The following is a 27,939-nucleotide window of genomic DNA, read 5'->3' as shown; positions in this document are numbered from 1 at the left end:
AACATAATCACACAGTATACATTCTTGGGCATTTGACTCTTTCATGCACCACATTTCTGAGATTCATCTATATTGCCATCTCCAGTAGTTCAATTCTTTTTATTACAAGGTGGTGCTCCATTGTTTTAATACCACAACTATCTAGTTATGCACCTGTTAGAGAAACCCTGGCATTGTTTACAGTTTGGGGCTATTAGGAATCAGGTGGTTATGAACCACCTCTGTACAAACATATGCTTTCATTTCTCTTGGTCATGTATTTATCTTAGGAATACAATTTCCGGGTCATATAATAATTCTGTTTTAACTGTATAAAACTGTTTTGCAAACTGGCTATACCATTTTATATTCCAGCAACACAGACTTAATATTTTGCTTTTTTGATGTCTATTTTTTATGATCAGGGCTTTAGTCCTCTTTCCTGCCTTCATCTGGACTGAGTGTTCTTTAGTAATTCCGTTTCTTCACTGGCTTATTTTTTGTGTGTATGACTGCTTTCCAGATTACCATAGGTACCAACAACCGATCACAGTATACTTGCAAATCTCACACCCCTTCCCACATAATGTAACAACATGACAATACCCTCGTGTCATCCTCTGTGCTAGTGTCATCACACACTTCTCTTCCACGTATATTACAGACCTCCAGTGTGACGTTATTATGCTTGCTTTAAATAGCCAATTATCTTTTAAAGAAAACTGTTAAGACAAAAAAAAGCAGGCTTTTTATATTTTTTATTTATGTATTTACTCTTTTGGCTGTTCTTCCATTGCTTTATGTAGCTCTGCCTTTCCATCTAATGTCATTAAAAGTTCCTTTAACATTTCTGGTGACAGAGTCCTGTTGGCAAAAAATTCTTTAAGCTTTTGTCTGTCTTCAAATGTCTTGATTTCACCTTCAGGTTTTTTTTAAATATAATTTCTTGTCAAACTGGTTTCCATACAACACCCAGTGCTCATCCCAACAAGTGCCCTCCTCAATGCCCATCACCCACTTTACCCTCTCCCCCACCCCCCACCAACCCTCAGTTTATTCTCAGTATTTAAGAGTCTCTTATGGTTTTGAAAACTATTGTCAGTGATCACAGAATTCTAGACTGACTGTTCTCTTTCAGCACTTTCAAGATGCATTCCATTGTCTTCTGGCTTGTACTGCCTCAGACAAGAAGCAAGCAGTACTTCTAACCTTGTTCCTTGTGCGTAATGTCATTTTTCCTCTGGTGTTAAAAAAAAAAAAAAAAAAAAAAAAAAAAAAAAGATTTTTTTTTCATTGATTTTCACCCATTCATTAAGGCTTCTTTACCTTATTTGGGTTTCATCAAGTTTCTGGGACCGATGGGTTTATACTAGTTCATCAAATGTGGAAAATTTGGGGCCATTCCTTCTTCGAATAGTTTTTCTGCCCTCTTCCTGCTCCCTCCCCACCCCCAACTACTCCATTATGTGTATGCTAAACATCTGGATATTGTCCTGCAGGTCACCAGCTACACTGGCTACGTTCCTTTCATTTTTCTTTCTGTGCTTCCGTTTGGGTGGTTTCTACCTCCATGTCTTCAAGTTCATGGATTTTGTCTGACGTGGTGTCAAATTTGCTGCTGAGTCGGTCAAGCGAATTGTTTATTTCATATTATTTCTCAGCACTACAAGTTCCATTCAGTCCTTTATAAAATCTCTCTTCTCATCTGGTTCATATTTCCCTTTAAATCCCTGAGCATACTTATAATAACTATTTTAAAGTCCTTTACTGCAATCTGCATCACCTGTTATTTGTGCATGTTTCTACTGACAATTGTTTTCCTCCTGATTATAGGTTACATTCTCCTGAATGTATGAATTTTATTACCTTCCTTTAAAGCATTTTCAATTTTCTCTTGACAGTTAAATAACTTGTGGACAGCTTAGCTCTTTCAAGGATTGTTTCCAGGCTCTGCTAGGACAAATCTATATTGTCTTTACTCTGTGGCTAGTTTAGTTCTTTACTAAGGCATGAGCTTTCTGCACAGTTTCCAACCTCATATCCTTAGTGTTCAAAAGACGTTTTAATTTTTTAACTGGCCAATGTATTCAACTCTTTATTATTCCAATGGGTTTTCAATTGATCATCTTCTTTTTCTTGTAGGAAAGCAATCATATGATCTGCTATTAACTATAGTTTTGTCTCCAATCCATATCTTCATATTATTCCTTTTTCCTATTTGGTTACCCTTGTTAAAACCTCCAGAAAAATGTGAAATACTTTCTTATTCTTGATTTTAATGTGATGTCTCTAACATTTCATTAAGTTTTGTATTTAATCAAAGCTGTACAACTTCCAGGCTTTTTATTATGTTAGAAATCTTTTGGGGCACTTGGGTGGCTCAGTCGGTTAAGCGTCCGACTTCCGCTCAGGTCATGATCTCGCGTTTCATTAGTTCAAGCCTCGCACAGGGCTCTGTGCTGACAGCTCAGAGCCTGGAGCCTGCTTCAGATTCTGTGTCTCCCCCTCTCTCTGCCCCTCCCCTGCTTGTGCTCTCTCTCTTGTCTCTCAAAAAATGAATAAATGTTAAAAAAAAAAAAATTAAAAAAAAAAAGAAATCTTTTGGTGCCCAGAAGACATAAAGTCATTTTCTATGTTTTTCTCTAGAATTTATGCCCCCCAAAGTACCAATAAATATTTAAAAGGTTAAGCATTTTTAAGTGACCTTAAATGTTCAGAATCTATGTAAAAGAAGCCTATACCTCTACTGACTGACATAGGATAAGATTTAAATAAATGAAAAGACATAGCTTATTATACAGGAAAGGAATATTTAATGTAAAGATGTCCCCTAAAATAATTTCTAAATTTAGTGCAAACCCAAATATCAAAGATCAAAAAAAGTAAACTGGACACAATAATTCTAAATTTCATAGAAAGAAAATAAACATGTCAGCAAAGCTGATACTGAAAAACAGGACACTAAAGGGACCAGTACAACCCGACAGTAAAGCAATTATAACACAGTAATTAAATTGATGCAGAATTAAAATAAATACACTAATTAATGCAACAGAATAAGATCTAGAAGACAGATTCACATATATTTGGAAATACTTTTTATATTTTATTATATTTTATCATAAAATTATTACTTCAGTGTCAGAGCAAAAACCTAAACATCTCAAAAAAAAAAAAAAACTCAGTTTTTATCTTCCTTTCTATACCACAACACATTCCAAATGGATCAAAGTTATAAGAGAAAAATTAAACCATTATTATACTAGAAAACATGTAAATCTTTGAAGAAAAGCCTCCCATAAATAGTAGCAAAAAGTATTTGCAACATATATGACAAAGTACTGATTTAGCTAATATACAAAAAGATCTTGAAGATTGATTTAAATCTTAAATCTAGTGTATACTTTAAAATATCCACTAGAAAACAGAAAAAGATGTAAGAAAGCTGTGCACTGAATAAAATGTACCCAACCTCACTCAAAAATCAGTGAAGTGAAAATTAAGATTTCATTTTGTCTCTATCTGATAAAAATAAACCCTATTTGAAAATGTTAGATAAGATGCACTCTCACACACTTATTGTGGAAATGTCTACTGGTATATTCTCTTTGTGTCTTTCAATACAAAAAATGCACATAACTCTGATCCAGCCTTTCTACCAAAGACTTCCTACCACATATACATGTACACACATGTACACATACATATGATTCCCAACATATGCAGGACATTTCTTCTAGTGTTTTTTAATAGCAAAACTCTGGAAATAATTTAACTGTTCATTAATATCAGATTCATTTTAAATGAATCATAGTACTTTCATAATCATTACTATTATAAAGTTCTTAAAGATTTAGTGGGGGCGCCTGGGTGGCTCAGCCATTTAAGGGTTCGACTCTTGATTTCAGCATTAGGATCATGAGATTGAGCCCCATGTTGGGTTCTGTGCTGACAGTGCAGAGCCTGTTTGGGATTCTCTCTCTCCCTCTCTCTCTGCCCCCACCCAGTGTGCACACGCACGTCACTGAACACTCACGTCACGAGTATTATCTTTTTTTTCCAAAAGTTCACTTCCAGAACACCATTTCAAATGGCTGTGTTACATTTCAGTATATGGACATGCCACTATTCTGTATTTAATGTACATTCTATTTTCATTAATATAAACATCACTGCTATGAGCATCCTTACAATTAAACCTTTGTAAATACTTTCACCTATTTGTATTAAGATAAATTTCTAGAAGTAAAATTACAAGGTCAAAGGGCAAGCATATTTCAAAGTTTCTAAAACCTACTGCCAATCTATCTTCCAAGTTACTACAATTTCCAATTCTAACAACTATATGTGGTTCATCATTTCTTCACTTTGTCAGTCCTAAACAATACAATTTTCTTTTTGTCAATTTTCTAGGTAAGAAAATACAGTCTTATTTCCAATCTAAATGTTTTTGATCACTAAAGTGACTGAAGATTTTTTACGTTTATCTTTAACCAGATTTATATATTAAGAATGACAGTCATATGCTATTAATACCACTAGTGCTATTAACATTTTTCTAGTTGGTTATTCTCCTTAAATTTTATGATGATGTCTTATAAGTGCTTTAAGTTCAACATGATTGAAAATTTCAAGCGAAGCAAGGATATGTTTAAAATCAGTTGAGTACATGACTCAACAATTCTACACATTACTCAGTACTCACATTATAAGTGTACTTTTTTTTGCAGTTTATTTATTTGAGAGAGACAGAGACAGTGCAAGTTGGGGAGGGGCAGAGAGAGGGGGAGAGAGAGTGAATCCCAACAGGCTCCACGCTGCCAGTGCAGAGCCCGACGTGGGGCTTGAACTCATGAAACTGAGATCGTACCTGAGTGGTTCCTTCTGCTCTGTTTTTAATAGAACCTTCTAAATATGGTTTTGTTTTGTTTTGTTTTGTTTTGTTTTGTTTTGTTTTTTTGCGGGGCTCAGTTTAGCTTCATTCACTGTGCTTTTGCCAACCATGGAAGAATCATACTATTGCTTATCAGACTTCTATCTGGGATAGGTGTCATTTGACCGTAGTCACCACACTAAGTGATACGAATATGGTGGTGAACAAAACACGCATGGTTCTGTTGGATGGATGTACAGAGCAAGAGAATTCAATCTAATGTAGGGGTTAAACAACGCTGCCTTTGAATGCTGTTGCCTTCAGGAAGGCAAAAAACTCCAAGTGCTTCCAATCTGTTCTATGAGTTAACCCTCCAGAAGTGAAGTAACCTTCTTATTTCCTATGTACATTTTCCTACTTTTTCAGAGAAGAGAAAAGAATTTCAAATACACTCTCTCAAGATCTTCCTTCAATCTCCAGATAATAAAATTTATCTCAGTTAACTCCAAGGCAAGCTTTCCAGTTAAAGGTTAAGCCTCTTTACAGAAATGCCACTTCTGCCCTTTCATAAATCTCCTTATTTAAAGGATTAGCAGAGGCATTTGGAGGTTCTTATATACTGGTTCCCCATATTTCATCACCAGCCCTTCCTCTAAAAGTTCAATTTTCTCCCCTATATTTTCTCATCTCCACATCTCCTTTTGGTTAGACTACTTCCTCCACTTAAAATGCCCTACCCCATTTGTATCACCAATTAGTATCATACTTCTTTATAAAAGCAAATTAAAGCACTCCATGAAAACACCCTGATCTTCTTAAATAAACACAAGCCTTCTTTTTTCTGATGATCTCATATCATGTTGATTGCACACGGATGCCTTCTACTTTATAACAAAACATCTGGGTACCTGCCATGTGCCATTCCACTGAAAATCACAACAATGCAGTCCCAACTTGTCCTCTGACAGTAAAAACTGAGTGAAATCTGTTGCGTTTCTATACAACAATAATGAAGCAGCAAAAAGAGAAATTAAGGAAATCAATCCCATTTACAACTGCACCAGAAATAACAACATACCTAGGAATAAACCTAACTAAAGAGGTCAAAGACCTAATACTCTGAAAAATATAAAACATTGATGAAAGAAACTTAAGAAGACACAAAGAAATGGAAAGACAGTCCATGCTCCTGGATTAGAAAAACAAATATCATTAAAATGTCTATACTACCCAAAGCAATCTACACATTTAGTGCAAGCCCTATCAAAATATCAATAGCATTTTTCACACAGCTAGAACAAACAGTCCTAAAATTTGTATGGAACCACAAAAGACCCCAAATAGTCAAAACAACCTTGAAAAAGAAAAGCAAACCTGGGAGCATCATAATTCTGGACTTCAAGTTATATGACAAAGCTGTAGTGATCAGAACAGTATGGTACTGGCACAAAAAATAGACACATGGAACAATAGAACAGAATAGAAAACCCAGATATGAACCCACAACTATATGGTCAAATAATCTTCAACAAAGCAGGAAAGAATATCCAAGACCTTCTGTTTAACAAATGGAGTTGGGAAACCAGACAGCAACATGCAGAAGAATGATACTGGACCACTTTCTTACACCATACACAAAAATAAATTCAAAATGGATTAAAGACCTAAACGTGAAACCCGAAACCATAAAAATCCTGGAAAAGAGTACAGGCAGTAACTTCTTTGACATTGGCCACAGCAACTTCTTTCTAGATAGGTCTCCCAAGGCAAGGCAAACAAAAGCAAAAATAAACTATTGGGACTTCATCAAAATAAAAAGCTACTGCACAGTGAAGGAAACAATCAATAAAACTAAAAGACAACCTATGGAATGGGAGAAGTTATTTGCAAATAACAGCTGAAAAAGAGTTAATATTCAATATATAAAGAACTTATAAAACTCAACACCCCAAAAATGAATAATCCAATTAAAAAATGGGCAGAAGACATGAACAGACATTTTTCCAAGGAAGATATACAGATGGCCAACAGACACATGAAAAGATACTCAACATCACTTATCATGAGGGAAATGCAAATCAGAACTACAATGAGGTTATCACCTCACACCTGTCAGAATGGCTAATATCAACAACATAAGAAACAACAGGCATTGGCAAGGATATGGAGAAAGGGGAACCCTCCTGCACTGTTGGTAGGAATGCAATCTGGTACAATCTGGTACTCTGGAAAACACTATGGAGCTTCCTCAAAAAGTTAAAAATAGAACTACCCTATGATCCAGCAATTGCACTATGAGGTATTTACCCAGAGAGCACAAAATTACTAATTCAGAGGGGTACATGGACTGCAATGTTTATAGCAGCATTATCTACTATAGCCAAATTATGGAAGTAGCCCAAGTGTCCTTCGACTGATGAATGGATAAAGAAGTGGTGTGTATGTATACAAATACACACATACATACATATATATATATGCAAACGTATACACATACATACATACACACACACACACACACACACACACATATACACGTTCATTCACACACACACAAAATGGAATATTACTCAGCCATAACAAAGAATGAAATCTTGCCATCTCCAATGACATGGATGGAACGAGAGAGTATCATGCTAAGCAAAATAGGTCCATCAGAGAAATCACAAATACTATGTGATTTTACTAATATGTGGAATCTAAGGAACAAAACAAGCAAGGAAAGGACGACAGAAAGCGAGAAAAAAACAAGAAACAGACTCAACTATACAGAACAAACTGATGATTACCAGAGGGAAGGCAGGTCGGGGATGGGCTAAATAGGTGATGGAGATTAAGGAGTATACCTGTTGTGAACACCAGATGATGTAAAAAAAAGTGTTGAATCATTATATGGTACATCTGAAACTAATATTACACTGTATGTTAACTAACTGGAATTTAAATAAAAACTTAGAAGAAAAGAAAATTGATAGAAGCACTGATCAAATGTCAGGAGACAAACCCAGGTGTGCCCTTTTGATGTCCAATTTCCTCATCTATAAAAATATCTATTTCACATGGATACTGTTAGAATTAAATAAGATCATGTTTATAAATGTACCATGCTACAAAGATTCACTTTTTGTACTTCCTATTAAAAAATAAACAAAAACTGTGTTATTCATCTAACATATCTATAGTATATTGCTTAGGAGAGTTCAGCAAAAATTTAAATGCTATCTTTTACTGAATGTATGATATCAGTATAAAAAGAAAAATACATAACAGATAACACAGAGAGTAAAAAATAATACAAGAGTGTAATATATACTGTGCCTGATGGACAGAGGCTTATGAACACATAAATTACTAAAATTTACTTAAATAGAAAACAGAAACATGATCTAATTAATGTAACTTATTAAGTGTCAAAAGACAGTAAATCAGCAGTATCAAAACTTACTCAAAATAAAATCTGGAACCAAGTAACTTTACCAGAAGTGTCTACCAAGAATCTTGGGATTACAAAATTAAATTAAATTAAATTAAATTAAATTAAATTAAATTAAATTAAATTAGTAAATATCTTAAACAGACTCTTCATGAGAAGAATCACTACCCAACACGTTTTGAAAGAGAACCTAGATATCAAAGCCAGACAAGAGTATTAAAAAGTGCAGAGCAATCTCATGTGTGAAAAAGATACAATGACCCCAAACAACATATCAGCAACTAAAATCCAGCAATATAGAAAAAGAATAGTACATCATGATCAAACTGGATTTGTTCCTTGAATGCTATAATGGTTTCTCATTGAAAAACAAATCCATGTGGATGTCTGGAATAAAAAGATTTAGGAACAAAATTCTTGTCAACATTTCGGTAACTACAGAAAAATTGCTTGGAAAAAGTTCAACAATACACAATTTTAAAAAAGAACCTCTTAAAATATTAGCAACAATAGAAATGTCTTATGACTAGCATCACACTTAATGGTAAAAACTCACTTTCCACTAAACAAGAGTATCCTTGGTCACTATTTCTATTCAATACTATTGCTGTAAGTTCTAGCCAGTAAAGTAAGGGGGAGGGGGTAAAACCAAAACTGTCCCTATTCATAGGTGAGATGCCTGTATATAAAGAAATCTCTGATAAATTATTGTTATTAAACAAGAGGATTCAAATTCAGCAAGATCACCGAATTCAAAATAAGTTTACAAAAACAACTATATTCTATGTTCCAGCAGTAGGGAATGAAAAATTTTAAATAATACCATTTATTATAGTGTTTTTTAAACAAAGAATCTATGAATAAATCTAACAAAATTTTTCTAATCCCTGCTCTCATTATGACCCTGAGATCTTCTAATGACTTAACTAACCTCTCCTGCAGAAAATTAAAAACCAAGAATCTATGAATAAATCTAACAAAATTTTTCTAATTTCTGCTCTCATTATGACCCAGAAATCTTCTAATGACTTAACTAATCTTTCCTGCAGAAAAAAATTATAAACTCTAGATGAAATACAAACTGGCCTAAAGTCACTGGAGAATAAAACAAAAGTGGTCAGATTCCAAGGACAGTGGAAACTTGCAAATATGGGCAAGTATGGGGTAAGTTTCACACTTTCTTACAGCTTTTACCCCAAATTCAAAGCCCATACTAGGCAGAACAGAGAAAATCTGACAGAAAACTTGCAGTCCTTCTGTCTTAAAGAATCAGAAGCCAGTTTTTGCAGCAATTACAGCTGCTGAACAAAGAGGGAGAAAGAATGCTGGGGAGAAAAGAGCAAGAAAGGGGAAGCCTCTAGTTCTGTATATGAAGTTTGTCCCTGGCTGCCATGCGAATCAGGAATGCTTGAAAACAGAAACAATGCTCTGGAGCAATACAGGTTAAAGATAAAGAAATGAAATGAATTGAGACATTGTTTGAAGTTTGAATCCAACTAAGAACGAAGTTAAAGGACTACTTAAATCCCTCTCTCTCTCCCCCTCTCTCTCTCTCTCACACACACACACACATACACACACCTAATCGTAAGAGAATCCAGAATTTCCATAACAAAACTTTCAGAATGTCCCAGATTCATTCAAAATGCTACCCAGCCTCAAGTGAAAAGCTAATCAATGACACCAACTCCAAGATGGCCCAAGTGTTAGAAATAGTAAGACTTTAAACCAGGTATTCTAACTGTGCTTTATGAAATACAGGTGTGTTCACAATGAATGAAAAGACAGAAAATCTCTATCTCAGAAACAGAATGAGAAAGAATCAGATCAAAATTCTAAAAACTCCACTGCGTGGGTTTAAGAGCAGATTAGAGCAACTTAGGAAAGAGTCATGAAGACATGAAGACAGATCAGTGGAAATTATTCAGTCTGAAGAACATAGGAAAAAAAAAAGATTGAAAAATATAAACAAAGACTTCAGGGACCATGACACAAAAACAAAAATTCTGAAATACAAGTAAATGACATTTCAGAAGGAGGTAAAGAAAGGGGAAGAAAAAAACATTTGAAGAATTAATGGCCAAAATTTTACCATTATATTTGGTGAAAGACCTAAATATTCAGATTCAACAAGCTCATCAACAAAGTCTAAGGAGGATACAAAAGAAATAACAACCAACATAAACCTGAGGCACCTCTTAATTGAACTCCTGAAAACCAAAAATAAAAAAAATCTTAAAAGGATTCAGAGGAAAAAGACTATATATGTATACGACAAAAATCATTTAAATTATGACTTAATCAGAAACAATGGAAAACATATGAGAAACAATGGAAAACATAGGAGAAAGAAACAATGTTTTTGAAGGGTAGAAAAACTCACCAATTAAAAATTTTACATACACTAAAAATAAAATCCTTTAAGAATAAAAAACTTTTTTATAAAACACTTTTCAAACAAAGAAATTCAAGTGAGAATTCAAGCCTACAAATGAGCATTACAAGAAATACTAAGGTTCTTCAGGCTGAAATGAAGTGGTACCAGATTAAAGAAAGGTCAGATCTTCAGAGAGAAACAAACAGTACTAGATATAGTAACTCCCTGGGTAAATACTAGAATATCATTCTCCTCAATTCTATAAAGTAAATAGGTCTGTTTAAACTAATATTTTAATAATGCGTTTTGAGATTTAGAGTGTATTAAATGCAATTCATTTCACAACTATGGCATATAAAGGATGGGAGGGAGGAGATGAATGGAAAAGTAGGGTTGAAATGTTACTATACATAAGTAGTACAATATTAACTCTGTTAAATGAAAAATTAATTTTGTACCCCATGATTTTATAGCAACCACCCCCAAAATATGATAAATTAGTTAAATAAAAGCACTAATAAACTAAATCAGAATTCTACAACATTTGTCAATTCAAAAGATGTTAGGACAAAGGAAATGAAGGAAGGAAAAACAGAACTTACACCAAAAACCATAAAATACTTAGTAATAAATCTAACCAAAGAGGTGAAAAATCTATACACTGAAAACTATAGAAAGCTTTTGAAGAACTATAGAAAGAAATTGAAGAAGACACAAAAAAAATGGAAAAATATTGCATGCTCCTGGATAGGAAGAACAAATATTGTTAAAATGTCAATACTACCCAAAGCAATCTACATATTCAAAGCAATACCTATCAAAATAACACCAGTATTCTTCACAGAGCTAGAACAAACAATCCTAAAATGTGTATGGAACCAGAAAAGACCCCGAATAGCCAAAGCAATCTTGAAAAAGAAAACCAAAGCAGGAGGCATCACAATCCTGGACGTTAAGCTGTATTACAAAGCTGTAATCATCAAGACAGTATGGTACTGGCACAAGAACAGACACTCAGATCAACGGAATAGAACAGAGAACCCAGAAATGGACCCACAAACATACGGCCAACTAATCTTTGACAAAGCAGGAAAAAATAGCCAATGGAATAAAGACAGTTTCTTCAGCAAGTGGTGCTGGGAAAACTGTTCAGCGACATGCAGAAAAATGAACCTAGACCACTTTCTTACACCATACACAAAAATAAACTCAAAATGCATGAAAGACCTAAATGTAAGACAGGAAGCCACCAAAATCCTCCAGGAGAAAGCAGGCAAAAAAATCTCTTTGATCTTGGCTGCAGCAACTTCTTACTCAACATGTCTCCAGAGGCAAGGGAAACAAAACCAAACATGAACTATTGGGACCTCATCAAAATCAAAAGCTTCTGCACAGCGAAGAATGAAACTATCAGCAAAACTAAAAGGCAACCGACGGAATGGGGGAAGATATTTGCAAACGACATATCAGATAAAGGGTTAGTATCCATTATCTATAAAGAACTTATCCAACTCAACACCCAAAAAACAAATAATCCAGTGAAGAAATGGGCAAAAGACATGAATAGACACTTCTCCAAAGAAGACATCCAGATGGCCAACTGACACATGAAAAAATGCTCAACACCACTCATCATCAGGGAAATACAAATCAAAACCACAATGAGATACCACCTGACACCTGTCAGAATGGCTAACATTAACAACTCAGGCAACAACAGACGTTGGCGAGGATGCGGAGAAAGAGGATCTCTTTTGCACTGTTGGTGGGAATGCAAACTGGTGCAACCACTCTGGAAAACAGTATGGAGGTTCCTCAAATAATTAAAAATAGAATTACCCTATGACCCAGCAATTGCACTACTAGGTATTTATCCAAGGGATACAGGTATTCTGTTTCAAAGGGGCACGTGCACCCCAATTGATAATAGCAGCACTATCAACAATAGCCAAAGTATGCAAAGAACCCAAATGTCCATCGATGGATGATGAATGGATAAAGATGTGGTGTGTGTGTGTATGTATGTGAAATAGATAATTCCACAATCACAGTTGGAAACAGTTTAATACTTCGTGTGTGTGTGTATACATATATATACATACATACACGCACATGTATATATATATATATGTATACACACACATACACATATGTATATATATATATGTGTTTATATATGTATACACACACACAATGGAGTATTACTCGGCAATCAAAAAGAATGAAATTTTGTCATTTGCAACTACGTGGATGGAAATAGAGGGTATTATGTTAAGCGAAAATAGTCAGAGAAAGACAAATATCATATGACTTCACTCAAATGAGGACTTTAAGACACGGAACAGATGAACACAAGGGAAGGGAAGCAAAAATAATATAAAAACAGGGAGGGGGACAAAACAGAAGAGACTCTTAAATATGGAGAACAAACAGAAGGTTGCTGGAGGGGTTGTGGGAAGGGAGATGGGCTAAATGGGTAAGGGGCATTAAAGAATCTACTGCTGATATCATTGTTGCACTACATGCCAACTAACTTGGATGTAAATTTAAAAAATAAAATAAAATAAATTAAAAAAAAACAGAACTTAAATCAGACTGCAGCAATAATTACATTTCATGTTAATTGATTAGAAGGCAGTTATTTTCATACCGGCAAAGTCCAACTACATGCTGTCTTCAAAAGAACTAAAATTATAATATGGTTAGGCTGAAAGTAAAAAGAATACATCAGGAAAGTAGTAAGCATAAGAAAGGTGGAGTAGCTAGATTAACATCTGATAAAACAAACCTCCAAGCAAAAATATTACCAGACATGAAGAGGAGCACATCATAATGATAAAAGGGTAAAGTCATCAGAAAGACAAATCATAAACATGTAATACCTAAGAGTAAAGCTTCAAAATACAGGAAGCAAAAATCTGACAGAAATAGAGTGAAGTAGATAATTCCATAATCACAGTTGGAAATAGTTTAATACTTCATCTCAGCAACTCATAAAAGAAGTATACCATTAATTAACTTAATTAAAAATCCAGAAAGACATAGATAATCTAAACAACACCACCAACTAGCTTAACCTAACATAGAACATTACCCCAACAACTGCAGAATACAGATTCAAGTGTATTTACCAACAAAAACCATATGCTGAGCCACAAACAAGACACAATACATTTGAAGAGATTGAAATTATACCGAATATCTTCGCTGATCACAATTAAATTAGAAATCAAAACAATAAGGTATCTAAGAAACCTCCCTGATTCTAAAATTTGGCAAATTAAACAATACAATCGGAATAACTGATCTGCAGGAAAATACAGATGCTGGCGAGGATGTGGAGAAACGGGAACCCTCTTGCACTGTTGGTGGGAATGCAGACTGGTGCAGGCACTCTGGGAAACAGTGTGGAGGTTCCTCAGAAAATTAAAAATAGAACTACCCTACAACCCAGCAATAGCACTACTAGGAATTTACCCAAGGGATACAGGAGTACTGATGCATAGGGGCACATGTACTCCAATGTTTATAGCAGCACTTTCAACAATAGCCAAATTATGGAAAGAGCCCAAATGTCCACCAATTGATAAATGGATAAAGATGTGGTTTATATATACAATGGAATACTACTTGTCAATGAGAAAGAATGAAATCCTGCCATTTGCAGCAACGTGGATGGAACTGGAAGGTATTATACTAATTGAAATAAATCAGAGAAAGATAGTATTTGATGTTTTCACTCATACGTGGATCTTGAGAAACTTATCAGAAGACAAGGGGGGAAGGGAAGGAGAAAAAATAGTTATAAACAGAGAGGGAGAGAGGCAAACCATAAGAGACTCTTAAATACAGAGAAAAAACTGAGGGTGGATGGGGGTGGGGGAGAGGGGGAAATGGGTGGTGGGAATGGAGGAGGGCACTTGGGATGACCACTGGGTGTTGTATGTAAGCCAATTTGACAATCAATTATATTTTTAAAAAAGGAATAACTGATTTTTCATAGAGGATATTCTAAGGAAAATTATAAAATACTTTTAACTGAAAAATGAAAAAAGCATTAAAATTTCTGGGATGAAATTTACAGCTTTAAAATTCTTATAAAAATAAACAAATAAATAAAATTCTTACAGAAAAAAATGCTTATTAGGGAAAAAAGAGGTAAAAATCAAAGACCTAGAGTTCCAATGTAAAAGCTTTAAAAAGAGCTAAGTAAGTACAGAAGAGGAAAAAAAATTGAAATCAATGAGACAGAAAACATAAATCATAGAATTAATGTTACTAAATTCAGTTAAAGACAAAAGTCAGTTCTTTGAAAAGATTAATAAAACTGATAAATGCCTACCAGGATTGATAAAAGGAGAAAACAAATTACCAGTATCAAGACTGAAAGAGGGGTTATCACTATAAAGCCTAGAAACATGAAAGGCATAAGAAAGGAACATGTACAACTGCACACCAAAATCTTTGATAACTTCCATGAAATGGATAAATTCCTTATGAATACTATTAACCTGACACAAATGAAAATAAAATCTGAATATCCATATATACATTTATATCACATATATAAGATATGTTGAATATACATGTATGAAATATGTATGTATATACATACATACATACATACATATAGTTGAATATGTTATTAAAATCTTCCCACAAGAAAACTTCTAGCCCAGATGGTTGTGTAGGTGAATCTATCAAATATTTAAGGAAGAAGTAACACCAGTGCTTTCAGAAAACAGAGGAAGAGAGACTATTTCCTACTTCATTTTATGAAACCAGATAACTCTAATACCAAACACAGCTATACATTAAAGAGGATAATATATTATGGCCAAGGACTATCCCAGGAATTCAAAGTTGGTTGAACATTTGAAAATCTAACAATAATTTACCATATTAACAGAATAAAGGTGAAAATGTTATGATCATCACAGATGAAGAAAAAGAGTCATCTGGCATTTCTCAACATCCACTCATGATAAAAACTCTAGGTAAAATAGGGAGAGAAGGAATTTCCTCAACCTGACAAAGGCAATTGATGAGAAATCTGCAGCTAACACTATACGTGATGAAATTTTTTTTAAAAAGCAATATTACAAAAACCTTTACTAGAAATCTAGAAGACATAAAAAATATAGGAGACAATCTTTTTAACAAAAACTGTAAACCCAAATGTTACAGAAGACATATTTGAATATATAAAAATTTAAAACTTATGAATAAAAAATTAAAAATAAAGCAAAAAAAGCAAGTCTAAATGTCCAATAAATTTACGAAAATGATGCTCAAGTTCACTAGTCAGAAAACACAAATGAAAATAACAATGAGTAACACTTTATAGCCATCAGTCTATCAAAAATTAAGCAGAACTTACACCTGCAGACATTTAGGTACTCTCACACATTGTAGGTAGAAATATGATGAAACTATAGTCTTTTTGGAAAACATTTTGGGAGTAACTATTAAATGTAAAATGCATATACCCTTTGATCCAGCAATCCTACATTTGAGAATCTGTCCCACATACAGCCATGGGGCACCTAGGTGGCTCAATCAGTTAAGCGTCCGACTCTTGATTTTGGCCCCAGTCATGATGAGTTCGAGCTCCGAGTAGAGCTTCGCTGGCAGCGTGGAGCCTGCTTGGGATTCTCTGTCTCCTGTCCCCCTCTCTCACTCTGCCCCTACCCTGTTTGTGCTCTCTCTCTCTCAAAAATAAATGAATAAGCTTAAAAAAAAAAAAAAAAAAGACACACAGCCTCTGATCCAGCAATCATATTCTTGAGAATCATTTTCAGAGAAAAATTCTCACTACAAGAGGACATATATAATAGGATACTATTGTTAAAAATGTTTATGGTAGCAAAATAATGGAAACAAATACCATTGATAAGGCAATGATTGAATAAATTATGGTACAACCCATGTATAGCATTGTAGCCAATGTATTTTAGGTTACACTAAATACGTTTCACTAGGTAGTCATCAGGAAGTCTGACTTAGAGCTTTATCAGATGATCTGGAAGAGTATTTCCCTGAGATACTGTTGAGTGAGAAAAATAAGAGGCACAAAAGCAAGCATCCAAAAAACCCACACAAAATTTTTAAACTTGCCCCAGAGCCTGTACCATACTGTAGAAGGTAAACACATGGGGCTAACATAGGTTGGTTTTCAGGCAGCAAGAGAGGAGGAAAGCCTATGTGTGGGACACGTGCAGAGCTCAACCAAAAGAAAAAGAAAAAGCTTTAAAAAAATAGGTAAATAATTAGTTATGATCTAAACTCAAATAAAATGTGTATTTGTGTGAATATACACAGAGAAAGTAAGTGAAAATTAAATTTATAAAATGTTCAAGACAATGATCGTTGAATGCCTTCCCACTTTCAGCTCGATCTGAGTTTGAGGTTTTGTGATTTAAGAAAAAAGTCCTGCAGTCTTTCTTCGCTTTCTTCAACTCATAATTAAATTTTAAATTAATAATAATTCTTATTATTTAGGAAAGTTATAGGATTCTGACAATGGTACTGACAGAAACCTCAGAAAATCTGTCTTAAAAATAAGGAATGAGAACAGATGTAGTACGTCGTTTGGCCATCTCTTTTTGTGTAGGTCACTGTGGAACTCCAGCCAAATTATCCCCCTCACAAGGAGGTAATTTATATTATAGATAGAGCATGAAATCAGAGAACAGTGAAGTTAAATTTAATGTTCAGCATTAAATGCTAATTTCTCAATGGAAATCTAAACTCTATACAGCTCTCCATTATAAAGAAATAATTAAAATAGATCACTTTTTTCAAATAAAGTTGTTACAGAATCATGATTCCAGAAAAATAAGTGTTCCCAACCTTCATTCTAAAGGGCCTGGCAGCAAGAACAAGAGTCAAATTTTCATGTAATTTCCAAGCTCCAACATTGAGAGGAATAATAAATTTCATTTGGAGAAAAACGTACGCAGTAAAAATTTCAGTCAGCATAAATTATTTCAATGCAAGTTAGATAGATATACTGACATTACCCAATTTTTTTAATTTTAATTATATATCTTTGCATGATTTATAAAGTTATCAAAATTTTTTCTTTCATCTATTTCTAAGTGAAACCAGTGTTTTCTATCAGAATGGAACATACTGCAAAGAATGTTGAAGAGTTCACTTTGAACTTCAACAGTACAAACACCATAATAAGAATCCTGGGGTCAACATCATGAATTATTTTCTCCCTGATCATTCAATAATAGGAAGGCCTGGTTTTAAGGCACGTTTGTGTTCCATTATGACTTAGAAGGTCAACAGATGGTACACAAAAAATTAAAGAGGCAAAGCACTTTGAATCCATTACAACACGAAATGGAAATGAATAAGCAAATAAAAGAAACATACAGGTAAGGAAGAGAAATTTACACTTAGAGAAGCAAGCAGTAGAAACCGGAATACAGTTAAGGCAGATGAATTGTTCCAAAGTGAAGAACTTTTAAAAAAAACAAAACAAAACAAAAAACCAAAGAATGTTTTAAAGAAATATATTTCTGCATATATGTAGAGAAAAACAAAACAAAAAATCAAAGAATGTTTTAAAGAAATATATTTCTGCATATATGTAGAGAAAAACAATTTAAGTCTTATAAAGTATGGGGAGGGCTGATCATTAGTAATTTCTAACACTAAGTTAATCTAATTCTTTCAGAACAGGAATAACCACATAAAAATAAAATTTACCTTTTCAGATTCACCATTGCCCAAGGAATCCCAGTGGGTGTGTTAAAGGCAGGAAGGAGTTTCTCAGCCAGCTGAACTGCTTTAATCTTGAATATCTGAGATCAAAACAACATAAAGGAACTTTTTATAAAAAAAATTATAGCCACCCATTCATAAATTAAAGCCATTGTCATTTGCTGATCTCTCACAGGTCACATACTACACAGAAGTACAAGGAGAAAAAAGGGCATCTCTTTGGTACCATGAAGCATACAGCAATCAGAGAAAACGTTTGTAAACTGGATACTGAGGAAAGCTGAGTATGTAATGGCCTGAAATTATAATTAACTGAAAAGAAAGGATGTGCTTTTAGTGTTAATATTATCTGTATTTTCAGCTGGCAAAAGTCTAAGAAATGTCAGGTTATGAAATGTCCATCCGATGGTATGCAAGCTTAGCACAAACATTAAAACAAAGATTTGGATAAATGCCCTTGAATTACTGTAAGCATGTTTATGTCTCAACATTTTCCATCAACGTCTATCCACATTATTAAAAAGAAAAGGTCTGAGTTCCCATTCCAAGTCTGAGAGTTATAAATGCTTCAACTACTGCTATTTGGGGTACGAAACAATAAACTACGCTAGTATCAGTGGTTTCCAAACTTTTAGAATCATGCACTACTACCAAGATATTCAGAGTAAACTTTCTAATATTCTTAGCATATCCAAATGGATATGCCTCTCTATCCCACCTTTGGAGACTGTTGACTTAAAGGCTCCAAAATGAGACTGGGTCCCAATAACCTAGTAGGAAAAAAGGCACATTCTCCTATATGCTTCAAGCCTATCTTCTCTCAAATTGATTTCAAACTCATCAGATATTTCAACTTCCATCCGTCCACTGCAGTCAAATATTTTTGATAAAATATTATTCAACTCTTCAAATAAGGAGTTGAAGGTCTGGAACAGATCAAAGTTATATGTTGAGGTTATATTAAACAAAGCACCCCAACATTACTGGGGGTAGAAGATATCAGAGAGAAATACACACAAGCTAACAAAGAAATAGGAGGTTAAGATGTTTTTGCAAGGTTCCTTAAATGAGGCAAAACTTCTTAGCAAAACTTGTAATTAGATATTCTCATACATCAACAATTTACCATTTCCTTGAATGCCTACTTTGACGTAAAAGTCTCAAGAAAAATGTAACAATTTAAGGTCAGTTTTTGTTTCTAGAGAGAGCATGTGCGTGTGAGTACATGAACTGGGGAGGAGCAGAGGGAGAGAGAGAATCTCCAGCAGGCTCCATGCCCAGTGCAGAGCCCCACACGAGGCTCGATCCCACGACTCCAGGATCATGACCTGAGCCAAAATCAGGAGTTGGACGCTCACCCGACTGAGCCACCCAGGCACCCCAAAGTTAAAGTTTTAACAATTTTCTCATATTCATCTCATATTCAGGAAAGCAAATGTAAACTGTTCCCCTTATGTTAACATTTTGATCTTAATAAAGTCTAGTTACATTATATGGTGAACAGTACTACTTCTGTTTACCATGAGGACAAAGGGACGAAGTTCTTACCTAATGTTAATATCACGGATTTGTTTTTATATCACACCTTTCCTACATACAAAAATTAATGTTTGGGGTGCCTGGGTGGCTCAGTCAGCTGGGCGTCCGACTCTTGATTTCAGCTCAGGTCTATCTCACAGTCATGAGATAGAGCCCCACGTCAGGCACAGGGCCTGCTCAAGATTCTCTCTCTCCCTCTCTCTGCCCCTGCCTGCCCCGCTCACGCTCTCTCTCACTCTCTCAAAACAAACAAAAAACTAATATTCAAAATGGTAAAATGCTTACAAACATAAACTTTTCTAAACAGAAAGCATTCTCCTTTCCCTTCCAGAAGTAAACTTCCAAAAGATATTTTCTAATTTTCAACTAATTGGAGCCATCAATAGCAGATAACATATATAGTAACCAGTTATAGTACACGGCCCCCCAAAACAACACCCCAAAATCACAGAGAACAATTTCCTTATATAGTATGCTTATCTCAATATATTCACAAACATACAAACTCTTTAATGATAAATAAATTATAGCCCTACATTTCTCATTTTCACAAATATTTTGGTAGACAGCAGCAACAGCTAATTTAAAACATACTACTTTTCGGCAATGCAGGCAAGTTAATACAAAATCCAAAAAGTGTCAAAGTAAAAAAGAAGTCTCTTTTCTAGTCCGATTTCTCCACTACACAGTTCCTTCTACAATGCAGGCAGCTATCAGCTTCTTAAATGTCTAGTAAATACCTTGCACTAAATTAGTTCCATTGTATACATGGTTCCTAGCCTTGTCACATCAAATCCTCATTTTCTGACTTTCGCAGAAACAGAAATGCTATTAACAGTTTACACACACACACACACACACACACACACACACACACACAGAATCTTTGTCTTTGTCTCTCTCTGAAACATGGACTATCATGCACTCTATCCTGAACTTGCATTTTTCACTTTACTGAACCTTGGAGATCTTTCCAAATCAGTCCACAAAGGTCTACCATAACCTTCTCTTTAGTGGCTGCAGAATTTCTCCTTGTATGGATATACTGTAATTTAGTCAGTCCCCTATGTGACAGACATATGTTTCCAAACTATGTGACTAGGTAAGATAAATTCTCAAAGGGGAACCAAAGTATTGATGGGTATATTCATTTGTAATTTTCATAGTTAATGCCAATTTGTCTTCCACACACTTTGCCAATCCATATTCTTATCAGAAGGTATCAGTAGCCATTTCCCTGTATTCTTGTTAACACAAAAGTCATCAAAATTTTGATTGCTGCCTATCTCATACAGACAGCTCCCGATTTTACAATTGACAATGAACATCTTACAATTTATCAACTTTACAATGGTGTGAGAGTGATAATGCGTTCAGGAGAAACCAACTATAAATTCTGATCTTTCCCAGGCTAGGGATATGTGGTAGATACTCCCTTGTGATGCTGAGCGTAGGCAGCAAACCGCAGGTCCCGGTCACCCGTGGGGAGGTGAGGGTGAACAACTGCTATACTTTCAACCGATCTGCACTACACAGCCATTCCGTCTTTTGCTTTCAGTACAACATTCAATAAATTAGAGGAACTACTCAATACTTCCTTATAAAAAAACTTTATTATAAGGTACATTATGATTTTGCACAACTGTAGGCTAATGCAGGTGTTCTGAACACATTTAAATGCATTTCCAATTTACAGTATTTTCAGTTTTTGATGGGTTTCCCAGGACATGACCCCACCGTAAACCAAGGGAGATATGTAGTTGAAAAAGGAGACTCCATTATCATTTTTATTTTCATTTCTTTTATTATGAATGTGATAGATACTCAACACTCATCCAAATCTCCTTTCAAGCACACCTTCAAATACTGCAAAGGGTAGAAAACTACATAATGGCATCAACATTGCCAAGCATCCTTAAATATGCAATATTTGGAAGGAAGAAGTAAGTGATCTGAGGCAGTGGCCTTGCAAGCACAGTGGTGAAGGTATCTGGTTCTTCTGGTGGCTCTAAAAGAAGTTTGAATGACTGGTCTCTGTCTTCATAGGGACCCTGTGAGTAATCAAGGCAATGGAATTGGTGCTCAATTAGATACACAGTATGTTTGGGCATTTCTCCCGGCTGCATGGTTCCAAGCTGTATTATAACAAAAATACCTGATGTCATGGCCCTCCCAAAGATTCTGTTAACGAGTCAGTACCCTGTAATAAATCACTAGGTAAACAGATTCTGTTTTCTGCTATTATGATTCTTTTTTTTTTTTTTTAACGTTTATTTTTGAGACAGGGAGAGACAGCATGAATGGGGGAGGGTCAGAGAGAGAGGGAGACACAGAATCTGAAACAGGCTCCAGGCTCTGAGCTGTCAGCACAGAGCCCGACGCGGGGCTTGAACTCACGGACCGCGAGATCATGACCTGAGCCGGAGTCAGATGCTTAACTGACTGAGCCACCCAGGCGCCCTTCTGCTATTATGATTCTTGATGGATACAATCATGAGTGCACATCAATTATTTCACATGTTTAAGAGGCTCAACAATATTAAGACTTCTACAACATTTCATTTATTTACAGAAAAACTTTTATGCGTCCAATGTGCATTACGTGAAATCCCCCAGTTATTTTTACCAGAACAAATGGTGGGCAATGGGACAATGCTAAAACTTCCTAAGAAGACTTAGGACCAGAAGAATTATTCCTGGGTGTGGAAGAACTGGAAGAAATGGGGTTAAACAGATAGAATGTGGCAAGATTACAAACAACCTTAAAATAGAAACAATGAAACTTAAAGTAACACAACTGATAACACAGAACCACTGTAGATTATTGAGAAGGGAGGTGATATTAAATGCATGGGTACTTTTAATTGTTTTTCTTTACTGAATTAAATTAGTAACAGAATATTCTTCTAGCCTGTTTTCAACCTAGCAGAGTGAAAATACAGAAGTGAAGAGTTTAGAATCCCCAAATGACTCCCTAGGCCATTCAGGGTAAAAGTCCTTTAAGAGGCTCTAAATCTGTATAAGCAATGAATCTCTATGACTTCTGTACCTCACTCTCTCCTTCCTTTCTCTTCCAGCAACCTACTTCAGCCCCACTAACCTTTTTTGTTGTTCTCTGAGAATGCCAGTTATGCTTTTGCTTCGCTGTCTCTCCCTTTGCTATCCCTTTCTAATAAATGCTCTTATAAAAAGATGTTCTCATGGCTCTCTCTTATCTCCTTCAGGTCTCTATACAAATGCTACTCTTGCACACACTCCCTGACACACATCCAATTTGAAATTAAAACCCCTTCATCCTCTTCCATGCTCTGTTTTTCCCCTTACTGCTTACCAGTAACAGTGCACGTATGTGTAGGTCTACGTGTGCAAACACACACATGCTCTCACATACCTACCCTGTTCATTCCTGTTACCCCCACAAGTAGAATGTAAACCATAGATGGGCAGAAGCGGTTTTATTCACTGTTTTATTCTCAGAACTTAAAAGAGTGTCGAGGCTATAACCAGTACTCAACAAGTGTTGAATGAATCAATTTAGGAAGCCAAAAAGCACAGAGATTTATAATAAGTAAACTATCTTCTTTCTCTTCCACACCAACCCAAATCCCCGAAATATCTGAGGCTAATATGCCAAGGTTTTAAGAGCTTAAGATCTTCTACAGAAATGTTGAGATGATGACAATGATGATAATGACAAACACATATTAAACCCAATCAATTCTCACAACACCCCAGTGAGATAAATACTGTTACTCCCGTTTTACAGGTTAGGAAACTGAGGTTTAAAACAAATAATTTAATTTGCCCAAGGTCATACAACTAGGAAGTGGTAAGCCTGAATTTAAGCCTAGGCAGTCCAGCTCCAGAGTCCATGTTCTTGCTTGACTATTCCACTAATTAGAGACAGACACAGATATCTAGATACTGACATCGCGATATAGACACAGAGGAAGACAAAAGACATTCCCACACCTTGCATTATTTAATCTTACCTTCTGTAGCCAATAATTAAATTCCTCAAAATATTTCACTAATTCATTGCGTATCTTTCTGTCCTGTATCTTACACCCTCCGTTTTGAATGACAGTTTGGGCTGATATAAAACATGAGTTGTCAGTTACTTTATCTTAGTGGTCTAAAGATAATCACTCCAACATCTTCTGGCTTCTCTTGCTATTGAGCACTCTGCTGTCAGCTGTCATCCTTCTGGAAGTAATCAGCCCTTTCTCTTCAGTAGCTTTTCATATTTCCTCCTTATTCTTGGTATCTTTTCCAATATTGACTTTCTATCATTTATCCCATTAAACTCATCTAAAGTTCCCACTAAACATTCTTTGAAACCTCTCACTCTGTATCTCTCTTTTTTAATATCCCTTCTTCTTAATTTCTCTCTTTTTCTTAATTTCTCTCTTTGATTCATTTTATTTCATTCTGGATGAATTTTCATCATCACCATGAACAGAAACATCCTTAAGGGCTAGATAAGTGTTCCTTAGGACCAAGTGAAGGTTACTACAAGACTGTAGGTTAAGAGGTAGAAACATATTCACACACACACACACACACACACACACACACACACACCTCTCACTCAAAATGAGCCTACAAACAGTATTTCCAAACTCATGATGAAATCCAAGATTTATGCCATTTACAAACTAACAAGTCAGCCTACCACATTTTCATGAATGTCTACAAAATCGTGAATATCTCTGACTACTGGGTCAGAGGCAGAGAACTGAATATTATTCACAGCAAAGTGTCAGCCAAAGATCTGAGTTTATCTACACTGGCTGTACCTGGCCCACCCTCAGCCCCACCTCAATCTCACAGGTATGATCCAAAGGGTCCCCGATGGATTCCTGCACACACAGTGGACTGTGCTGCAGGGGAAGAACACTGAGCTTGGAGAATGTCTTTTACAGTAAGTGAAAGCAAGCCTACTTGATGAGATTAATTCATGCCTGCAGGCATGGCCCTAATGACCTGGGTAAAGAGCAGTCAAAGCCTTGTATTTGTGGTCTTCCTGGCCAAAGTGTGCAGGGACGCTCAGGTGCTACATTGTTTTGCCTTCCTACCCCTCCACGTCAGCAGCAGTGCTGCCTTCCTGTAGCAGCAGTGAATCCACTCTTTTCCAATGCTTGCAGAACCAGCTTCATCACCCTCAGTCCTCACTGGAGACAGCAGCGGGAGCACCGACCTGCCTGCACACTGTCATCAGAGGTCTGAATTTCAGCTCTGCTTAGCCCTTCCCCCTACGGTTTCTAAGATTTAGGAGTTAAAACCTCTTCCTCATATTCCCTCAGCCCTGGTTGCCCTCCTGTAGGAGCCACCTCCATGATACTTTAGAAAATTCTTTTTAATCTTGCACTTACCTAGGTAACTTTATGCCTAGTTAACAATTCTGTATATTAAATTCTCTCCGTTCAAATAACTGGCATTGTTTCTGTCTCTTATTTGGACCCTGGCTGATAAATACATAAATATTTTGTTATTACTATATTTGCTTATTTTAAAAACCAGGAAGATGAAAATTTCTAAAACTCATACACAGTTCCTGTATTCTGAACCAAGTACTTTGATTCATTTCCATCCTTTTACCTGTAAGGACACACAACTGTTAAGTGGTTAGATTTTTATTCTGTCTTTTCCTGCTACTAACACAGTAACACAAGTACCTTTTCAATTTTTACAAAACTGTCTAATTTACTGTATCCTTTTCCTCTCCTCCCACTCACTCCTCATACTATTTCAACATGGCTTCTGCCCCCATCATTTCATTGAAATGGATCTTGCTAACAATTAGCTGTACATTTCAGCATCGATCGCTTAGTCATTATTGACCAGTTCCTCCTTAAAACACTTTCTTCCCTCGTGTTCAGACACCCCACAATCTCCCTGCCTCCTTCACTGAGTCAGACTTCTCATACCTGACCTTTTAATACTGTGTTCCTCCAGGCTTGATTCCAGGTCCCCCTCTCTTCCTATTCTAAATTGTCTCCCTGAGCAATTTCACATGTGCTTGCTTTCAATTATCAGCTACACAGCCACTGATTCCCAACTTTGTATTTCTCATCAAGACTTCTCCAATGAGCACCAGCTCCATTACATCTGCTTACTACCTATTTCCACTTAAACAGAGCAAACTCCCCTCACACTCGAAATACTTAAAATGAACTGATGATCTTCCTCTCCCAAATTAATGTTCTTAAAATGCTCAATTTCTAGTAACTGTCCCACCATTAGTCTAGTACCAAAACCCTGAAACCTGGGGACGGATCCAACTCCTCCTCTGCCTCATCCCACCCACAACCTCCCCCGACTCCCGCCCAATCCTTTGGAATTTGCCTCCCAAATCCCTTGAAATCATTTAATCTCTCATCTCTGTAACCCATCAGAGTCCAAAAAGCCATTATTTCTTGCCCCCAAATACCACAATGGTTAATTAACTGGAGGGACAGAACTCACACACACACACGCACACACACACACACGCATGCACAGTAAGCTCTAACTATTTGTAACTTACTTTTGTCATTTAATACATCAAGCATATTTTTCCTAGATAAAATACATCAAACTTACGTACACAGTTGTATAGTATTCTATAATATTCTATAGTAAGTATTCTATAGTAAGAGATGTATTAATTTATTCAACCATTCCCCTCTAGATGAATCAGGTCTTTTCAAACACTGGCTACTAAAAACACTACTGCAATAAAATATCCTGCTAAGTATTTCTTAAGCATCCACATTGTTACTTTTAGATAATATATCCCTAGAAGTGGGATACCCTGTTAAAGAGAATTTTATATTTTAAATGTTTACTGGACACCACCAAATTATTTTCCAAAAAGTTTGGATCATTTATATTCCCTCCAAAAGCTTATCACACATTTGTTAAAATTTAAACCATACACTTGAGAAACTTAACAGAAGTCCATGGGGAAGGAAAGGGGAAAAAATAGTTACAAACAGAGATGGGGCGGGGGGGAGGCAAACCAACAAGAGATTCTTAAACACAGAGAACAAACTGAGGGTAGATGGGGGATGGGGGATGGGGGATGGGGAAGAGGGGAAAATGGATGATGGGCATCGAGGAGGGCACTTGTTGGGATGAGCACTGGGTGTTTATATGTAAGCCAATTTGACAATAAATTGTATTTTAAAAAATTTAAACTATACCTTTAATTACATCCATACAATTAAAGTGAGTGCATTTCCTTATAGGTAAGTGAGCTACTTAAAATAAATAAAATAATCTTTGAGCCGGTCCTTGAAGTTCTTTACCAGGCAGAGAATGTGGAAGGGTTAGAATCCATCTTACACATAAAATTATGGTAGAGGTCTATAAACATATAGGAAATAAAACAATGTGGTCTAAACACGTAGTTTCATGTATGCAGAATTTTGAGCTTCTCCTCCGTGGCTCCTTCCTGCCCTGGATTTCACTCCTAGATTTCTAGCTCCCGGGGTAGCTAGCTCCAAACTCCATCTTCTGATTTGACAAACCAATAACCATAATCATGACATCCACTACGACGGGTATTGGCATAATGTTAAACATGTAAGAATGTGTACAGATATGTAGATGAACTCACACCTTTAAGAGGAAAATGTTAGTGTATTTTAAAAAGGTTATCTGGGGCAGCAAAGCTTAGTGGAATGTTTTGCCCAATTACCAGCATGTCTATAGAGAAGGAAGAGGTCAAATTTTCCATGGAAATAGCAGCAATTCCTGGAGGAGTATCAGGTTTTCCAAAAATAAAATGAGAATGAGTGCAGTAAAAACAGAGATGACTAATATTTAAACCAGGAAATATCTGGGTCAAAAAGGGCTATTCTATTTGCTTAGAAAGTCTCCCTAAGCTTATTCGGAAATGATCCTAAACTATAGGCAACAGAGTACATTTGTGTTTTAGTGAAGATAGATTTTGTTGTTGTTGTTTACTTTCTTTTTATTATCTGTAAAACATGGATTAAACTCCACATAACCATT

The 27,939-nt window shown here is 35.6% G+C and overlaps 1 protein-coding gene across 2 annotated transcripts in view; it reads right to left on the bottom strand.

Moving 5' to 3' along the window:
* MAN1A2 (mannosidase alpha class 1A member 2) overlaps positions 1-27,939 on the bottom strand; it is a 175,834-nt gene that overhangs the window by 76,342 nt on the left and 71,553 nt on the right. For both annotated transcript variants that reach the window (XM_007075673.2, XM_042993842.1), the window contains exon 6: positions 18,385-18,479. In XM_007075673.2, the coding sequence (XP_007075735.1) occupies positions 18,385-18,479 (95 nt within the window). The remainder of the gene's footprint in view (positions 1-18,384; positions 18,480-27,939) is intronic.

This window comes from Panthera tigris, chromosome C1 (assembly GCF_018350195.1).
Source record: "Panthera tigris isolate Pti1 chromosome C1, P.tigris_Pti1_mat1.1, whole genome shotgun sequence".
Taxonomy (NCBI): domain Eukaryota; kingdom Metazoa; phylum Chordata; class Mammalia; order Carnivora; family Felidae; genus Panthera; species Panthera tigris.
This window is presented reverse-complemented; position numbering and strand designations above follow the sequence as displayed.